This window comes from Oryctolagus cuniculus, chromosome 6, assembly GCF_051225735.1.
Source record: "Oryctolagus cuniculus isolate XC-2025 breed Fujian yellow rabbit chromosome 6, ASM5122573v1, whole genome shotgun sequence".
NCBI lineage: Eukaryota > Metazoa > Chordata > Mammalia > Lagomorpha > Leporidae > Oryctolagus > Oryctolagus cuniculus.
In genome coordinates this window covers 46,002,764-46,023,445 of record NC_142872.1, presented here as the reverse complement: position 1 = coordinate 46,023,445, position 20,682 = coordinate 46,002,764, and the positions used below count along the sequence as shown (strand labels likewise).

Here is a 20,682-nt window from a genome sequence, read left to right as displayed (position 1 = left end):
CCTCCAATCAGTATATAAATTTAGTTACTCCCACTCTCTATTTAGATATTTTAATAATATATTTGAGATTGAATTCAGCAGTGAAAGAAAATTACATATTAAATCTTCAGCACCTACACATGATAAGGTATAAGAATCTACCATATTAAAATTGCTGTTTGGGATGCCATTTGGGTGTCATTTACCAGATGTGCCCATATTTATAATAGTACCATCATGCAAGTAATATGGGCATGAACTGTAAAGCTAAGCAGATAGCGCATCTGTACCACTCATCAGATAAATATCTCCTCTGAGAAAATGCTCAGATTTTCCTTTTGGTTGTGTGTTTGTGTGATGACCTTACTGCTAGCATCTTCAAAAAGATATATAGTAAAATCATTGTAGAATATCTACCAAGTTTAAAAATATATGTATGAAACCTAACCATTTATCAAGATTTATTTGAAGCTATCTTGATAAATGTCCCATTGTAATGTCCCACTGATTTATGCTTTGGTGGCTTAAATATATATTACCTCTTAAAAAAGTCCTAATTGTCTTTGTCACTTTGTAATTAAGGAATTTGGGTCTCAATTAACATATTACCCAAGATATTTCTAGTACATTTTGTAAGGTTGAAGAGAAAATACCTGTAATCAGTGAAGATAGAAAAACCTTATGGAACTTGGTGGTATGTTTTGACCTGTTTTTTTAAGTTGTAAAAACAAACATTGAAAGGGACTAAGGTATATCAAATCCAAATTTTTCATTAGGCTTATATTTGAACCTGTTGCTTTGCACTCAATAATTGCTAGTTAGTTGAGACTATTTACATAAATATGAATCACCTTGGCACATCATTAGTAGATCAACTTACATAGTAGAATTTGATTTCAGGTTATCTTTAGCTTTGTTTTAACATATTTCTCTTTTCAAGGATTATTAAAAGCAATGCATGTTTATTTTAGGAGTTTGGTGGAAAATAAATGAGTTGCTCCAATATGGATACATAAAATTAACTATTAATAATTTTGGTGAATATTCTTTTTAAAACATTTTTGTTCAGTCAGTGTATTTTTTATGAGGTAAATCTTTTTCAGGTTTCTAGATGAGGAATTTTTGTGTGTGTGAACTGCATTTTCACCCAAGATCTCATGACCTTTTTTTTTTTTTTTTTTAATAATTTTTACAGTGTATGGTCATTTAACCATCCCTTATTTTCTGGACATTAGTTTTTGCTTTTATTTTTTTTCAAAAATTCCTCTGTTATAAACAAAGTAGCACAAAACGCACCTTTGAAAATCCTCCAGTTTGATAAGGAGAAAATACTGTTAATTGAATAGTGTTTCATTTATTTTGCATTTGTTTGATGACTGAGTTTGAACACTTTTCATGTTTATATGCCAGTTGTGACTTGTCTATTCATGTCCTTTCTTCATTTTTTTCTGTTGGGGATGTTCATCACTGATTTTTTAAAAACTTCTTATGGAGTTAATTCCCTTATATATTTATACTTTCTGCATTTTGTCATCTCATATTAGAATTATTTATTCAAAAGTATTCTTAATGCCATCTAGAATAAATTCTTTGTGGAAGAAAATTTTCATTTTTAGTTTAAGCATTGTCTGGTTTAACTGTATTTTTCTTCACAATATTGCTTTGGAAAATACATGTTCCCAGCTGGTGATTGTAAATAACCTCCTCGCTGCCCTGAAAAGGCAGATGGAAATGGTTCATTTATAATGACAGCTCTCATGTGGGAATCTTAAAGGATGGCTCTTGTTGTGAAAGTTAGCAGTCTTCCACATGCAGCAATTTTTGGTAGTCTCTTTTATTTACATTCCCTTAGATACAGGTAATCGGGGAAAATGCTTCAGCACACAACATTTCTCTTGCATTTAAAGCACTGGTAGGAGTGTCATTCATGTGGTTGTAGATCTTCCTAGGAGAGAGAAACTTAGCGTAAATGATGAAAGAGAATTTTAATTTTTGAGACAGTTTTCAGAGTTGATGATCACATTAAACTAGTAAGGCATAATATGTTGCACTTCAAAAAATTAGAGAAAAAACTCAAATCTGTTTCAAAGAAAGGTGGCTTCTATTTGGAAAATAGCTCTGCCTCTTTCTGCTCTGCTCCTGCGTTTCTCAAATTAGTCATGTTGAAATCAAACTCCCTGTGGTATGGGGGAGAAGAATGTTTGCTAGAGGTAAGTTATAATATCATGTAATTTCAGTTCAGGTAGTAGTAGAAGGTAGAGCAGCAGAATGAAGTGGCTGATTATCTGAAAAATTAAATTCAGGGTATGTCAAAAATAAAGTTTTTGTGTCCCAGTTTAAGTTGTGTTCTAAACTTTTATCCTCAACATGAATTTCCTTTTAGCTTAAACTAAGTAAGTTTTGAAAATTCCTAACCTGTTTGGCATAATAAATTAAATACCTTGACTTTGGCAAGCATTAGGTCATTGGTGAGTGAGAATATAAATGTGAGGGTATATATGTAAGACAGTAAAGGAATGAAGAATTAGTTACGCCTGCTGAGAGTTGACTACAGTGAGAGTGTATTGAAAAAGAAATGTCAGATATACATGTATCAGAAACTGATTTGTTCCTTTTATTACTGCTGGCCATTTATTAAGAAGGGGAGATAGTTTTACTTTAATTAACCCAGTTGAGTGTAGCAGATGGGGCAGAATGTCTTGCAGCGATAAGACAATTCAGAAATGGCACCAGATGTTAGAAGCTGTCCCTGGTGGAGTTTGAGTGCAGCCCAGATGTTCCAGTCCCACCTGGCTAGTTTCTAAGCACTGCAGGCTAAGCAGCTGTGATGTAACCTATATAATGTTCACATAACACTAAAAGCCCTGTAATTGAACTGCGGCTCTAGACTTCTAAGGTTGTGACTCTTAAGAGGTGAAATCTTTAAAGACAAAAATAAGCATAACTCTTTAAAGTTTATCTTTGGCTATTCTATTGATAATTGAATTGGAGAAAATGGAATATTAAAACTTGAAATAATGTTACTCCAAATTGTAGATTAAAATATTCTTACCTATGTAGTGTTTATAAATAATAATGTGTAGGAGGACATGATGTTAAGTACACATAGACTGATTTGAAGACTTGTGATTAGAATTTCACCCCTTGGAAAACATCAATCAAGAAGTAGCAAAAAGCTGTTTTCCATGCATTAAAACCAAAACGTCTTTACATGGAGTAAATAATAAAGAAAAAATACACTGAACTCACTGCATTGACTTTTTCCCCCCTCATGTCTATTTAAACTGACTTTAAAATGTTTACTTATTTACATATAATAGGGACAGATGAACAGAGAGCTCCCATCCTCTGGTTCACTCCTCAAATGCTACAGTGATCTGGGCTAAGCTGAGAATGGGAAGTTAATTCATGTCTCCCACGTGGGTGGCAGGAACTCAATAACTGGAGCCATCACTGCTGCCTCCCACAATCTGCTTTTGCAGGAAGCTGGATTCAGGAACCAGAGCCAGGAATGCAGTGCAGGTACTGTGATGTGGGACGTGAGTACCTTAACCACTAGGCTAAATGCCTTACCCTAAACTTCCTCTAAATCAACTTCAAGGTGTTATTTTTTTCCTTTTTATTTTAAAAAAATTTCTGAAATACTGAAAATTTACTCATTTAAAATTCTCTTGGGGCTGGCGCTGTGGCGCAGCAGGTTAAAGCCCCAGCCTGCAGTAATGGCATCCTGTATGGGTACCAGTTCAAGTCCTGGCTTCTCCACTTCGGATCCAGCTCTCTGCTAATGCACTTGGGAAAGTAGCAGAGGATGGCCCAAGTGCTTGGGCCCCTGCACCCACGTGGGAGACCCAGAAGAAGCTCCTGGCTTCAGATCAGCTCAGGTTGGGCCATTGCGGCTATTTGGGCAGTGAACCAGCATATGGAATTCCTCTCTCTCTCTTCTCTCTCTCTCTCTGTCTCTGTCTCTACCTCTCTCTGTAACTCTGTCTTTCAAATAAATAAAATAAATCTTAAAAAGTCTCTCTAGTTTGTTATTTGTTGTTCATTTATTATGCAGTGTTCTGTGCCATTTGAGAGGAAGTATCTAACATGACATTTGCTCCTAAAATACTTCAGCATGCATTTCCTTACAAGGACATTTCTCATTTATAAATACATACTTGCAATATTTACATTAAAACGCTATTTTTGTCGAATATACAAACATATTCAGATTTCCATACTATGAGTTATATCATTAAGGATAACACTTTTTCAAAAACACAAGGTCCAGGGCTGGCACTGTCGCATGGTAGGTGTAAAGCTGCTGCCTGCAGTGCCGGCATCCAATATGGGCACTGATTCAGAGTCCCAGCTGCTCCACTTCCGATCCAGCTCTCTGCTAATGTACCTGGGAAAGCAGCGAAAGATAACCCAACTATGTGGGCCCCTGCAGCCACATGGAGACCTGGGAGAATCTTCAGGCTCCTGGCTTTGGATCAGCGCAGCTCCAGCCATTGCAGCCATTTGGGGAGTGAACCCAGTGAATGCTTCTCTCTGTCTCTGCCTCTGCTTCTGCCTCTCTGTAACTCTGCCTTTAAATAAATAAATAAATCTTCAACAGAAACAAAATCCAAGGTCCAGTGAGGTATTACGCATTTCATTTACTTGTCATGTAAATATTTATTCTCCAGCTGTGTTTTACTCAGGTTTTAACATCTACTGAAGATTGTTATACATAGAATATAATTGCTGAATAAACCATATGCCATGTTATTTTTGTAAAATATTAGTGATAACTTTCCACAGATGTGGCATCATTTTATCTACTAGATATAGGACTGAGAAATATAAAAATCTGTGGCAGCTTATAGGGAGCATTGGTGACATGAAAACTCAGAGCAACAAACTAGCTTTTAGGAGAGGTCTGAGGCCTCTAATATTGGATACTTTCAGTTTGATTTAAAAATGGCTTCCTGAAATTGCTTACAGTTCTTCTCTAGTTCTCACAATTTAACTTTTTCCTCATTCTTAACTTCTAGGAGGATCAACTGATTTATTTGGGGGATTTGCTGACTTTGGCTCAGCGGCTGCATCAGGGAGTTTCTCTTCCCAAGGTATGATGTGGTTTAATTGGCCAGACATCTACGAGCAGTGAAAAGATTACCAAAACAAAAATCCTTCCAAGATTGTTTACTTTGTTTTTATCCTTGCAGTATTTATAATTCATAATTCATAAGGAATTTATTCACAACATATTTTATTGGATCTAAAATGTACCAAGTGAATTAATTTGGTTGTAGACTACTCAGGTACACCTAAAGAAAATTGCTCATATTTGTAAGTGTATCTTCTCGGGGAATGGGGATGAGTGGAGAATTAATAAGTATAAACAACCTTATTTTAACAGGAAGAATATTTTGATTTGTATTTAATTATGCTTATTTCAGTTTTGTGAATGAAATGAGCACTGGGATTGGGCAGACTGTCTTAATAAAATCCATTCCTTTGTAATGTAGATAGATACCTTAAGAATATTTCTGTGAAAGTAACTGAACTTCATTTTGACATACCCTAAAATTAGTGAGCAGATGAACTCAGCTATAATTTTCTCACTCTGCATTAGGTAAGAAGTTTTTTAAAAATAACATTCAAGCAGTATTTAGGCTTAAATGGTAAGGATTGAGGTAATTAGTATTTTATCTTACTAATTTTGCTAATACCGCAATATTTGTTTAACTTTGGAAAAGCCTCTAAGCCTCCAGTTTTCTAAACCTGGGAATAAGGTTAATTGTTGTGGTTGTTTAGAGAATAAAATAATGTCTATAAAAGTACGTAGAATAGAGACTAAATTCATTATTGTCTCATTTTTGGAGGGGAGAGTATGTTGTAGTGTTTGTTTCATAAAATCTGGTCAGCTTGAGAGTTTGAGAGATAATATTTTAAAAATAAACCATACAAGTCTTTTTTTAAAGATTTATTTATTTGAAAGGCAAAGGTATGGAGAGAGAGAAAGAGGGGTCTTCCATTCCCTGGTTCGCTACCCTCAACCATAAAACTTCCCTCAACCATAAAATTCTTAAATTTGAGGTGAGACAAGGAAGAAAGATGTAACTTAACTGAATTAGTCTTATTCATTACAAATAGAATAGTCTGTTGGGTGTAACATAAAAGTAGATTACAATTTATATTTAGTAATGGCTGGTATAGGTTTATGAGGAGTTAGGAAGAAAAATGCATAGCTTTTAACACAGCCTGTTTTTATATATTCCAGAGATTTTCCAGAAAACAGAATTGTTTAGTAATTAAGTACTTCCTTTTGGAAGTGTGATTATACCTTCTAAGTGTTGATATCTTACTTTAGACAAACCAAAGTGAAAGATAAACATTGTCCTAATTTTACAGACTCCCTGTGTAATTCCCAAAGTTTTTATGTATGTAAAGTTGCCTACTGTGCAAGTAATTTGAATATGTTAATGTTGCCTAAGTGTAACATCCCTTCATCTGTATGCATGTGATTAATGTAACCTGATCACCATTACGCAGGGGGCTGAAACTGTTGCAACAATGATTAATCATTTCTGAGCAGTATATGCCCCTCTAGAAATCTCCTCATCTCATGATTAATCATCTCAGATACTGAGGTTTCAGATGGGGCAACACATTTTGCCCCAGTTTCCATTTATATTCTCTTACAGATCAAGCAAATAGAAAATCAACGTAAAGATTACCTTTATCCAGCAGCCTTACTTACATTAGTTTAAATTGCTTAATGTATATAAGTAATTGTAAAACTCTTGATGCAATTTGTTTTGGTGAAGATCATTACCCTAAGGTAATGAATATTTGTCCAATTCTGTATTAAATTTTTGGTAGGGCTTGGCACTTCATCCTGTTCTTGTATTAAAATGTTGATAGGGCTTGGTGCTTCTAAGTGAATTATTTTCTCTTTTGAGTGTACTTACATTTTAATATGGTAATAGAATATAATTTTATTTTTAAAACTTCATGTTCTCTTTTGATATTGTGTATAATGAGACATAGTATTAAAGGGGCTGGTTACCTTTTTAGGCTAGACAAAATGTATTTCCTAGTTGTAAATGAACATAGAGTGCAAAGAAATGGTGCTAATTAACTTGGAAAATACGTGCTATTTGCTTTTGGATGACAGTTTTTATGTGGCTGTTTCTTCACCTTTTGCTTTTTCAACTTCCATTTATTCATACTTGTCCATTTCTCCCTTTCTTAATGGAAGGTTTATTTACATAGATGCGTGTGTGTGTGTGTGTGTGTGTGTAGCTTAGCTTAAGTTTTTTAGATATCACTTGCCTTAATAGTCATTGTGTGCCGGCGCCGTGGCTCACTAGGCTAATCCTCCGCCTTGCGGCGCCGGCATACCAGGTTCTAGTCCCAGTTGGGGCGCCAGATTCTGTCCCGGTTGCCCCTCTTCCAGGCAAGCTCTCTGCTGTGGCCAGGGAGTGCAGTGGAGGATGGCCCAAGTGCTTGGGCCCTGCACCCCATGGGAGACCAGGAGAAGTACCTGGCTCCTGCCATCAGATCAGCGCGGTGCACGGGCTGCAGCGCGCCGGCCGCAGTGGCCATTGGAGGGTGAACCAACGCCAAAAGGAAGACCTTTCTCTCTGTCTCTCTCTCTCACTGTCTACTCTGCCTGTCAAAAAAAAAAAAAAGTCATTGTGTTCCGGCTGGCGCCCTGGGTTCTAGTCCCAGTTGGGGCGCCGGATTCTGTCCTGGTTGCTCCTCTTCCAGTCCAGCTCTCTGCTGTGGCCCTGGAAGGCAGTGGAGGATGGCCCAAGTGCTTGGGCCCCTGCACCCGCATGGGAAGCCAGGAGGAAGCACCTGGCTCCTGGCTTCAGATCAGCACAGTGCGCTGGCCCATAGCGGCCATTTGGGGAGTGAACCAATGGAAGGAAGACCTTTCTCTGTGTCTCTCTCTCTCTCTCTCTCTCTAACTCTGCCTATCAAAAAAAAGAAAAAATAGTCATTGTGTTCCAATTAGTTAAAATTATATATGCATAATTTACAAAAGCTTAACTTCCACTTTTCTATGGCATACTTAGAAAAAAGAGACTGCAGTGTTGCAGTGTTGTTGGCTTTTACATGAATTTTCACAGTTAATCCAGAGTAATAATCCCAAATCTTAAATGACACTAACTATATATTGAGATATTCAGTTTTACCACTTAGATTTTAAAAGTGAAATACAAAGAAGTTAAATAATTTGCTGAGTCACACAGCTAGTAAGGTACAAACCATGCTTTTCACCATCACAGTCTATCAGTCTAATTTTCTCCTAAGATTTTTATTTTTATTTATTTAAAAGGCAGAAAGAGAGAGAGAGAGAGAGAGAGAGATATCTTTAATCTGCTGGTTCACTCCTCAAATGGCCAAAACGGCCATGGCTATGCCAGAACAAAACCAGGAGCCTGAACTGCTTCTGGATCTCCCAAGAGGGTGCACAGACCCAAGCACTTGAACCACCTTCCACTGCTTTCCCAGGCATATTAGCAGGGAGCTGGATCAGAAGTAGAGCAGCCAGGTCTTGAACCAGTGCATATATGGGATGCGAGCATCGCAGGTCGCAGCTTTACCTGCTACACCATAGCGCCAGCCCCAGTCTTCTTTGCTATTGAATACATTGACATTTAAACTTGTTTAAAATGTACTTTGAAGTGTCATAAGAGAATTTTTTTTCTGCCTATGTTTTTAAATTTATTTCCCTGTTATTTATTTCCCCTGTTATTTAAGTAAATTGAATAATCCCAGTTAAAAAAAACAATGTACTAAAGGGTAAATTGTGATGATAGCCCTTGTATTATCAGTGGAAGCATTGCCAAATGAGTGAAAACTCCTTTAGAAATTGAACCTGCCTGGGGCCAGCACTGTGGTGCAGTGGATTAACACCCTGGCCTGAAGTGCCGGTATCCCATATGGGCACCGGTTTGAGACCTGGCTGCTCTACTTCCAATCCAGCTCTCTACTATGGCCTGGGAAAGCAGTAGAAGATGGCCCAAGGCGTTAGGCCCCTGCAGCCGTGTGGGAGACCTGGAAGAAGCTCCTGGCTCCTGGCTTTGGATTGGCACAGCCAATTGGGGAGTAAGCCAGCAGATGGAAGGCCTCTCCTCTCTCTGGGTAACTTTCAAATAAATAAATAAATAAATATTAAAAAAAATAAAGAAAGTAAACCTGTCTTTGATTTTATTAGGGTATTTTCTCCATGCTTTTGTGGTTTTTCAAAAAATAAATTTATCTCTCATGAATTTGGAATTTAAAAAATTATATGAGATAGTATAAATCTGAATTTTATTTCTCTGTGAACTTTTCCAAATGGAATTTTTTTTAAATCTATCAGGTTTTTTATTGTTTATTCTTTTTTTTTTTTTTTTTTTTTTTGGACAGGCAGAGTTAGAGAGACAGAGACAGGTCATCCTTCTGTTGGTTCACTCCCCAAGTGGCCGCTACTGCCAGTGCGCTGTGTCGATCCGAAGCCAGGAGCCAGGTGCTTCCTCCTGGTTCGCCATGCGGGTGTAGGACCCAAGCACTTGGGCCATCCTCCACTGCCTTCCCAGGCCACAGCAGAGAGCTGGACTGGAAGAGGGGCAACCGGGACTAGAACCCTGAGTGCTGGCACCGCAGGCAGAGGATTAGCCTAGTGAGCCATGGTGCCAGCCCAGGTTTTTTTTGTTTTGTTTTGTTGTTTTGTTTTTGTTTTTTTAAGATTTTTTTTATTTATTTATTTGTAAGAGTTACAAAGAGAGGTAGAGACAGAGAGACATCTTCCATCCTCTGGTTCACTTCCCAAATGGCTGCAACTGCCAGAGCTGAGCTGATCTGAAGCCAGGAGCCAGGAGCTTCTTGCTGGTCTCCCACGTGAGTGCAGGGGACCAAGGACTTGGGCCATCCTCTGCTGCTTTCCCAGGCACATTAGCAGGGAGCTGGATCAGAAATACAGCAGCCAGGACTAGAACTGGTGACCATATGGGATGCCGGTACTGCAGTCTGGGGCTTTAATCCGCTGAGCCACAGTGTTGGCCCCCTAAATGAATTTGTAAAATGAGTTGCGTTCCCTTATTTTACAGAAAGTCTCCTTGTAAGAGAATTCTGGAACTCCTAACAAAAGTTTAACCAAGTTTAGAGTTTCCTCCTTATATTTCTGAGACCCAGTCTGGATCATATTTGTTTAACTGGAAGCATATTTGATTGAAAAGAACTTTTTATGGTGGTTTTTATATATCACCTATAGACCTGTTAAGTTTCAGTGTGTATGTGGAGTTTTTTTTTCTTTTGCCACCTTGTTAACTCGCATGTAATATTCATGAGAAAGAATAATGTCCAGATGGAGATAGTACCTGTAGATGTTAATCTGTGTGGACTTCCATCAGTTCTTATTTATTTCAGGTCATAGATTGTTAACATTTGTTCTGTGCATTTCAGAAAGTTTCTTGCCCTTATACTTCTTTCTGTCTTAGTAACAGCAACAAGTGGGAATGGAGACTTTGGTGACTGGAGTGCCTTCAACCAAGCCCCATCGGGCCCTGTTGCTTCCAGTGGCGAGCTCTTTGGCAGTGCCTCACAGCTACCAGTAGAACTTGTCAGTGGCTCACAACCACCTTTAGGCCCAACTGCAGCTGCCTCAAACTCTTCAGACCTGTTTGATCTGATGGGCTCGTCCCAGGCAACTATGACATCTTCTCAGAGTATGAATTTCTCTATAATGAGTACTAATACTGTAGGACTTGGTTTGCCCATGTCAAGATCACAGGTAAGTTAGCAACTTTCCTTAGAAATTGTGATTCTTAATCTTTAAGACGCTCTAGCTAATCTAATGATAGGTTAATGCAAAACATAAAAATTAGCTCATTCTGCGTTGTGTGTGTGTGTATATGAGTGCCTATATATACAGTCCTGTGTCACTTAACAGGATCACGTGGGTTCTGAGAAATGCAGTGTTAGGAATTTCCTTGTGTAAACATCATCGAGTATTAGACCAACTAAGACAGCTGTGATGTCATTAGGTGATAGACATTGGGACTGCTATTGTATATGGAGACCATCATTGACCAAAATGTTGGTATGCAGCACATGGCTGTATATACTATGGCTATATACCCTTATATGCTCGAATTTTAAAACATTTTGCAACAAAATAAGCTGATTCTTTAATTCCACATTCCATGAACTTTTGAAGTGCCTTTGTACTATTGTACATGGACATTTACCTTGCATGCTTTCCCCTTTTACAGTTATTTGAGTTCTCAAGGGTAAGAGCGTCTCATTCATCTTTGTAATCTCTGTATAACCAAGCATGGTTCTTTGCATAGGGGAGAGCTATACTGAAAATCTCTTGATTTATAGCAAATATTTCCTAGATTTTTAAAATTTTTTGGGAAAAAATAATAGAAATATAGTAATTTTCCCAAGGACAAACATTCACTTAGAAAAATTTCTGGGCCAGCGCCGCAGCTCAATAGGCTAATCCTGCACTTGTGGCACCAGCACCCCAGGTTCTAGTCCCAGTCAGGGTGCCAGATTCTGTCCTGGTCGCTCCTCTTCCAGTCCAGCTCTCTGCTGTAGCCCAGGAGTGCAGTGGAGGATGGCCCAAGTCCTTGGGCCCAGCACCCGCATGGGAGACTGCCAGCCACAGCGGCCATTGTGGGGTGAACCAACTGAAAAGGAAGACCTTTCTCTATCTGTCTCTCTCTCTCTCACTATCTACTCTGCCTGTCAAAAAAAAAAAAAAAAAAAGAGAGAGAGAGTGAATGTTTTTCCCTTTTCTGGGCTTGTGGTGTATTGTATAAATATTATATAGACTCTTTTTTCAACTTTCATTTTCATAAATAAAACTAAAATAAGAATATCCTGATTTACTTTTCTATAGTTAAATTCAGATTATTCAGATTGCCTAATACTAGCTTAGAATCCCTAAAATGTAGAGTGAGAAAGTATGTGCCTGAGTTGTACCAGGAACTTGTATGTTTGATTAAAGCTCTTGAGGATATTTGTTTATGATGCTTATTACTCATTTTAATGTGTGGAGTCTTCCTTTTTGGGGTGTTAGGATAAAGGAAGAGAAGAAAGAAACAGAAAAGTGACTGTTCTATGTAACAGAAGTTAGATTTAACATAAGTATGAAACCAGTCCATTTTATTTGCAGTGACAGTTATAACTGTTGTGATTCTTTGCATTGGTACCATTTAAAAGTTCTTGTTACTATTCCTTTCCTTTTTTCTGTGCCTTTCACAGTTAACCTTAGTAATCACCAGGCACTTCTGCTTCTTTCTCCTGAATTTCTGGTTTCTCCGAAATTTGTCTGTTCCACTAGTGTTGCTCATGTTAGGCAGTAGGAGTAGGGACATGACGATCAGGCTATATTAAATATAATTGGTATTAAATTTTATAATTCTATATTATAAAAATAAATTTCCACTCATGTATTCCATTAAAGCTTTATTAACTTGAAGTTGTGAGTTTGCCTGAACATTTTCCAGGGATAGTGACTTTGAGGTTTTGGGTTACAGGCAAATAATTGTCAGTATAGATATATTATAGATTTTTTTCTACCCCAAATCTGATTGGGATGTCAGAGGGTTCTCTTTGGGAAACTAATGGTTAGGGTATTGATAACATTAGCATAGAACATTGGTGGCTTCTCTTGGTTTCTGAAGTTAATTTTTGTGATTAAGCTACCATCTGATAATCTTCATGAAGCGGATTCTTAAATTTTAGAGCATTTTTCTATTTTCCAGCCTTTGCAAAATGTTAGCACAGTGCTGCAGAAGCCTAATCCTCTCTATAATCAGAATACAGATATGGTCCAGAAATCGGTCAGCAAAACCCTGCCGTCAACTTGGTCTGACCCCAGTGTAAACATCAGCCTAGACAACTTGCTACCTGGTATGCAGCCTTCCAAACCCCAGCAGCCATCACTGAATACAATGATTCAACAACAGAGTAAGTTATTTCAGGATATCTCACTTCTCTGTGTACTTTAACTTTTTGCCTAGATGCTAGTAGCACCACTTCAGGCTACAAAATAAAAATATACAACATAAACTGTAGGGAAGGTAACTAACCATGTAAGATCTTTTCATATAATATTCAACTTGATGTCCCTCCTGGCACTTTGACTTTGTGTTTACTCTTGGTGTGATATTTATTGTATTGTGTTGAGTTGGGGGCCGGGAACTGGTCACTAAAATAAAGTTAATAGCTATATATAAACTTTTTAGAATATGATCCACAAATAAGAATTGTCTATATGCCACAATATAGTGATAATTACCATTAATTTTATCTTTTCTAAGCATATTTTTAATACTTGGAATGAATATGTATTTTGTATCTTACTGTTGTCATTCAACATTAGGTTATAATCATTTTCCTCTGTGAATGTTTTTAAGAAAAATGACTTTTAGATCTTTAAAGTTATTTTTCATATCAGTGTATAATTCCTCTTTTCAGGTTACTTGTTTCTAGCTTTTTGTTATTATCAGTAACTCCATAATTTTATATAAATCTTTGTACTTCTGATTTTTTTACTTAATATAATATTCTAAAAATAGAATAAGTCAGAAGTATAGACTTTTTTAAGACTCTTGATTCACACTAGCTCTTGACAACTTTTGTTACGTAGAATTCAACAGATGATTTTATAGGAATGCTTTTCCCCAGCCCATTTGTAATTCTTTCTACATCTCTGAGAAACAAGGCCAACAACTGCTAAATCTCTCAAGAGCAGCCAGGCAAATGAATAGCCTTCTATAATAAAATTACTGTAAAGGAGTTTTACTGGGGCTAGATGTATGGATGGTCAGGAAAATTTTATTGTTTTCTTTTTATTATTCTTTTCTATTTCTTTTTTGCTGTTTCAGTATTAGAATTCAGTGTGTTAATATAATTAAAAAGAAAAGAATGATCCAACATGGGAAGAAGGCCACACAGCAGACTGGTAGAATTACAAATGCCCTAAATAGCACTCTCTCAGAACCAACCCTTAAGGCATTCAGATCTGGCTAAAACACCCATGAGAGCATATCAGGCATGGAAAGCCAAGACACTGTGGCAAAAAATGGCCTACATGAAAGATCTCTGGGAGTGAGATGCCAGTGGAAAGAGGGGACCATCAAAGAAGGAGGTACCTTTCTCTGAAGGGAGGAGAACACTTCCACTTTGATTATGTCCCTGTCTAAATAATGTCCAAGTTTGTGTCTCAGTAGGCTTCCATAGTTGTATTCCATAGCAGCTCATGACAAGAGCCTTGGATGATCACTGATATCATAAATGAGAGTGTCAGTTGTTAAATCAACAACAGGAGACACTGTACACTTGCTCCCCACGTAGGACTTCTGTTCTTAATGAGTTGTACTATGAGAATTAATGGTAAAACTAGTCTTCAAACAGTAATTTATACTTTGTGTGTCTGTGTGGGTGCAAACTATTGAAATATTTACTTAGTATAGAGTTGATCTTCTGTATATAAAGATAATTAAAAATGAATCTTAATGAAGAATGAGATGGGAGAGGGAGTGGGGGTGGAACGGAAGTGAGGGTGGGAGGGCAGGTATAGGAAAAAGAACCACTGTATTCCAAAAAGCTGTACCTATGAAATTTATTAAATAAAAGCTTTCAAAAAAAATTCAGTGTGTTAAAATTCTTTTGTCTCTTTTCTTCTTGTAGATATGCAACAGCCTATGAATGTGATGACTCAGAGTTTTGGAGCTGTGAACCTCAGTTCTCCGTCAAACATGCTTCCTGTCCGGCCTCAAACTAACCCTTTGCTGGGGGGACCCATGCCTATGAGCATGCCCAATGTGATGACTGGCACCATGGGAATGGCCCCTCTTGGGAATACTCCAATGATGAACCAGAGCATGATGGGCATGAACATGAACATAGGGATGTCAACTCCTGGGATGGGCTTGACAGGCACAATGGGAATGGGCATGCCCAATATAGCCATGACTTCTGGAACTGTGCAACCTAAGCAAGATGCCTTTGCAAATTTCGCCAACTTTAGCAAATAAGAGATTGTAAAGAAACAGAATAAATGAAGAATTTTTATCTGTGCAGATAGGTGATGCTGGGATGGAAAATGCTAATCAACTCCCCATTCTTCTATCAGTTAATTAAATAAGCCTAAATAAAGAACCAAAAAAGCTGTTTTATAAAAGTGAAATATCTAGTATTTTAGAAGGCCAGGGAAGAGCACTTCAGATGAGACAGAATCATTTTTCCCGGTGAGGATAGACCACCTATGGGTGGTGAAAACACTGAAGGCCTTTATAAATTAAAGAGCCCATTCATTTAACATCATAATTTGTGGGAGTACTGGAATAGGGCTGAATAAATGTTAGGATATCTAATTTTATACTTTTCTTTTCCTGAGGAACTTGATTTTTCTGTCCCTGAATCGCCTTGTCATAATTGGGTCTGTTCCTTTTACTACCATTCTTGAGTCCATATATGAAATCATTAAAGTTGGATGATCAGTTTTTTATAAAAATATATATTTTTGTCCAAAAAAGGCATACATATGTGATTATGGCTAAATCAAAGGTAACTGGAATGTATATACTTTTGCTAATGTTCCAGCAACACTGCTATTATACTATCCAAATTTTTATTGTAACAAAACTTTAAGAAATTGGTAATAGCTATGGGATTTTTCCCATGTCTTCTGCTATAATTATCCTTTGCAGAACTAGGAAAAAAATTTTTTTCAGGACTGCTCTATGGTTTCCTTTAAAATTAAAAAAAAAAAAAAAGAACCCTCCAGTGTTTGTGTTTGTTTTTTGCTGTCATTATTTACAGTTTGCAGTGATTTACTTGGCAAAGCTTCCTTCCGTGTTTATCCCCGTAACTATCATTTAAGTCAGGAACAGTCAAAAGAGAAAACTATTTATTTTTATTTTTTTGGTGTCTTGTCAAAAAAAATTGAAAGGTAAAAGTCCATTAAAACCTTAAGTTAAATATCAATGTTAGAATTCAACAATGTTCACTTTTAGATTTTATACAGTATTTGTTCTGTTTGGGTTTTGAGTGTATATAATATGACATTAGCAATATGGTTCCAATAGAGAGGAGTTAAATATATATTATTAAAGGAGACCTGTAGCAGTCAAAGATTTTATTGATTTAATGACAAATAAAGGAAATTAATTAAAATGTTTTTGTTTTCCTGCTGTAATTCTGCATTGAGCTCACATGAAAATCATGATTCTAGAGTTTGGAATGCAAAATTGTTTCACCCTCAAGCTGGGAATATTTTTTAAAATAAATACTATAATATAGTTATCAAATTATTACCTCCCCACTTTATGTTGAATTTTTTTATTAAATTGATAAAACTTTGTTTCCATTGTATTCATAATGTTCTGTTATACACAACATTAAAATGTTCATTAAAATCAATGTTGAAGTGCTTTTTCTTTCTTTCTGTTAGACATTTGAGACCATTTGGGGAAAAATAATTATAATTTGGGCAAAGTAATTTTTATAAATAATTTAAAATTATTTAATGACTTCTCTGTTATTTCCTATCAGACTCTACTGTTAGGAATTAAAAATGAAGCAGCACAGATATCCTGACCTGCTCCATTCTTGCTAATGTTCCATCTACAACGTTTCTAATTAGGCAGAAATTCATGTACTTCAGCTAAGTGGTAATGAAAAGTGATTCATTTGCTGAATAAGAGATGAGAGAGAGTGTAATTAGCTGACTGTGGTTTTTAATCTTTCAACAATTCAATGTGTTTAAATTAGTTTCAAAGAATAGGAGCTTTCAAGTGTTGTTACTTCAGAGCAATCAAACCAACCTCTGGTGGCAGCACAGTAGAATGTCTTAAAACCCATAATGTTAAATAAATTTTTCTTTAAGAAATATGTCTTCAACCTTTAAAATATATGTGGTTCTTACAGGAAATAAATATTTTTTATCTGAACTTTTGTGTTTAAATTTTTTATAGTAAGGTTTCTCAAGCATTTTCGATACCAGTGCCTCCCTAAATTTATTATCTCTGAGGATACTCGGGGTACCCCTTGTCTCCTTTTTAGTCAGCATAGTTAGATGCTATCTTAGAAGAATTTTTTGTGTTAGAGCCCATGAAAGAAAAGCAGAATTGTCTCACTGGGAGTCTATCCAATTTATAAGGATTTGTCTCTGAAAGGGTTAATAAGTGATGCCTCAAAAAAAAAAAAAAAAAAAAGGCATGAATTTCCTCAAATCTCTTGGAGTTAGCAAGATGACAGCTCTTCAGTTTCCTGTTGGGCTCCCTTATACACTTCCTATACCACTTTGCCTTCCTACCCAGGGTTCTATTTGTATCCATTTTTCCTACTGCCTGATACTGTGAGGGGCAAATAGACTTTCCTTTCAACCCTATATACAATGATTACATAGCTGCTCCAGATTTGTGTTGGTTTCCTTCTGGATTATATTTAATTCTCTGATAAACTTGAAGAATCATACATGTACACAGTGTTCTTGTACAGAACTTTGGATTTTTTTAATTGAGTTACCTATAATGTTATGGGTGTGATAGTAGTTCACTAATAAGTTGGGGCCTTTATAGTCACTTATATTTGGAGATAGAGGTTAGTACTTTCTCCAGAATATTTTCAGAACAGTAGATTTTTTTTATACAAAAGAACTTTTCTTCTTTCAGAACTTTACATTGTCTCAATATGAAGATCAGTTGTCATGTTGTAGTTTTCCAGCTAAGATGCAAAATTTGTACTGGCACAGATCATGGCTTCTCCTAATGGGTTTCTGAAATAAACTGGCTTTACTTAGCAGCTCTCCTGGACAACACTGCATTCATTGTGTAAGGAAAATGTTTCCATTTCCACCACTCACTGGTCCTGATCGGTTTACCTGACCAGTCTGGACCCTAATATGACTTTTCTAAGACAAACTATTAAAGTCTTGCAGTGTTGCATAATTAAAAGATGTGTACGACCCACCAGCACTGACAAATGTGCTGTTCATGTGTCCCTGTCCCCCATTTTCTTGTTGATGTGAATGTGTTTGCATGTGGACAGCTTTCTTTGCCAGTCTTTGTGCTGAATGGTTCACATGAATGTCATTTAAGTTACACAGCAAATTAAAGTTTTTTCCTGAAAGCAAAGTAGAGCTAAGAAAGCCAGAGACACCTCTGAGGCATTTTCTGATGAGAAGTTCAGTATCTGCATGAATTTAACTCTGTTTTCTTTACCTGTCAAGGAAATTGTAAATGAATTGTTTGTGACTATATTGACTCACTTCTTACCACGTAAGGGCAGGTGCAAGGGAGGGAACCATAAAATGAGCCCTTTATAGAGGATTTGCTACACGAACCACTCTGATTAGAATGTTCTCAGCTTTCACAGGCTGTGGAAATCTGTTTTTGCTTGATTGAGTTCTTGCAGTTTTGTTGACTAAGATCTTAGTAGTCTTGTGGTACCCAGATAAGTCATCAGATACAAATAGAATTTTTAAAAATTCATGAAGGGGCCGGCTTGTGGTGTAGTATGTTAAACCTCCATCTGTGATGCCAACATCCCATATAGGCACCCATTTGTGTCCCAGCTACTCCATTTCCCATCCAGCTCACTGCTGATGGCTTGGGAGAGCAATGGAAGATGGCCCAAGTGCTTGGGCCCTTGCACCGACATGGGAAACCTGGAAGAAACTCATGGCTTCCGATCCACCCAGCTCTGGCCTTTGCGGCCGTTTGGGGAGTGAACCAGCAGATGGAAGACCTCTTTCTCTCTAACTCTGCCTCTCAAATATAAATAAATACTTAAAAACTCCATGAAAGGATTTCTTGAACTTTGGGAAATCTATGAATACAAAGTATCTTCAAATAGTTCATAGAAATTGCATTATGAAAAAAATACATGGATTTCAAAAATTGTAGCCACAAAAACTTTCTTTCAAATTTTCCATGAATATTTTGAAGTGGTTTCATATCTATCGATATTTATGAAGCAACTGAGAAGCTTTAAAAGTGTTAGTTGGTCTAACCATATTAAATCCATTGTATATTATCAAATTGTAATTTTATAAACTAATTTTGAAAATAAAAGTTTGATGTTGTTTCGCATTTTTACAAGTCTTTAACACCACTCTGGCTTAATGGGATACAGCTGGATTCCCTGATCTCTGGATTCAGTCTGGAGTGATAAGTTGTTTTGTGGTTGGAAAGAAGACTTTGCAGCTCCCTGGAATTGGCCTCAGAGCACCTCAGTGGTTTTCAGACTGCACTTGGCCAACAATGCTGTAATTAAGGGGGTAAGGTTATTTCCTAGTATGCTGTGTATTGCTTGATTTATTCCAAAGTGATCTTCTTGAGTTACAAAAAGTTTAGTTTTGCCTTTACCATTAGCAGAACACCAATCATAGAAGATTGCTCTCTGGGTACTAAATTTTAAAAATAGGTTACACCATAGAATTTCATACCATGTTTAAGGTTATTTATTCTGGTAACGTAGTGTGTTTCTACCAGCTTGCTTTTATAAAATTAGGAAGAGTAAGTTCCTAAGACACACAAACCGGCTGAGAGATTGGGTGTTAGGGTGCGTGGTGAGTTGAAAACCTGAATATTGAGCCGGCGCCGTGGCTCAATAGGCTAATCCTCCACCTTGCGGCGCCGGCACACCGGGTTCTAGTCCCGGTTGGGGCGCCGGATTCTGTCCCGGTTGCCCCTCTTCCAGGCCAGCTCTCTGCTATGGCCTGGGAGTGCAGTGGAGGATGGCCCAGGTGCTTGGGCCCTGCACCCCATGGGAGACCAGGAAAAGCACCTGGATCCTGTCTTCGGATCAGCGCGGTGCGCCGGCTGCAGCGGCGGCCATTGGAGGGTGAACCAACGGCAAAGGAAGACCTTTCTCTCTCTCTCTCTCTCTCTCACTGTCCACTCTGCCTGTCAAAAATAAAAAAAAAAAAAAGAAAAGAAAACCTGAATATCCTTGTCTAGCCTTCATTAAGAGTCATGGTTAAGTCTGAAGGCCTCTGACCTGTTTTGAGGGAGCTCTGGCAATTTAACCTACTTAATGTTCTCTGACACCCCGGAAGGATATGTCTTTAGAAATACTGCATCCGTGTTCTGTACTACTAGATAACTGGGGTGGAGGCATTTGTTTGTTTTATTTGAAAGGCAGAGTTACAGAGAGGGAGAATTATTCTATCTGCTGGTTCACTCTTCAAATGGCTGCAACGGCTGGAGCTAGGCCAGTCTGAAGTCAGGAGCCAGAACTTCTTCCTGCTCTCCCACGCAGGTACAGGGGCCCAAGCACTTGGGCCATCCTTCACTGCCTTCCTAGGCCCATCAGCAGGGAGCTTGATCACAGATGGAGCAGCCAGACTCGAACTGGTGCCCATATGGGATGACAGTACCACAGGTGGCAGCTTTACCCACTATGCCAGAGCACCAGACCATATTCCTAGATAAATTTGATCCATGCCATCGGAAGAAGAATTCAGCAAAGTTTGCATCCAATTCATGAAATGACAATGCCAAGCTGTTTGCTGGTCCCTTGATGTCCATCATAATGTTTCATTCTTGTGACCCATGACAGTTATCTCCTTATGGTAAGAGAAGAGAGTCAGAAATGAGATAACAAAAAAGCTTTTGAGAATTTGTGCAGTCCCCAACTTGGAGACTTGATTTCTAATAACTCATCAGGGAGTGGGGTCAGTACATTTGACAAGGTTTGTTTTAAATCATGGAA

The 20,682-nt window shown here is 37.5% G+C and overlaps 1 protein-coding gene across 3 annotated transcripts in view; it reads left to right on the top strand.

Moving 5' to 3' along the window:
- The window catches only part of CLINT1 (clathrin interactor 1), a 70,005-nt gene extending 53,619 nt beyond the window's left edge, over positions 1-16,386 (top strand). For 2 of the 3 annotated variants that reach the window (XM_008255332.5, XM_089334984.1), the window contains exons 9-12: positions 5,001-5,075; positions 10,446-10,738; positions 12,723-12,927; positions 14,653-16,386. In XM_008255332.5, coding sequence (XP_008253554.1) covers positions 5,001-5,075; positions 10,446-10,738; positions 12,723-12,927; positions 14,653-14,999 — 920 coding nt within the window. In that variant the 3' untranslated portion in view covers positions 15,000-16,386. The remainder of the gene's footprint in view (positions 1-5,000; positions 5,076-10,445; positions 10,739-12,722; positions 12,928-14,652) is intronic. The other variant, XM_008255333.5, reaches the window with a different exon arrangement.
- Positions 16,387-20,682: the final 4,296 nt, after the last annotated feature.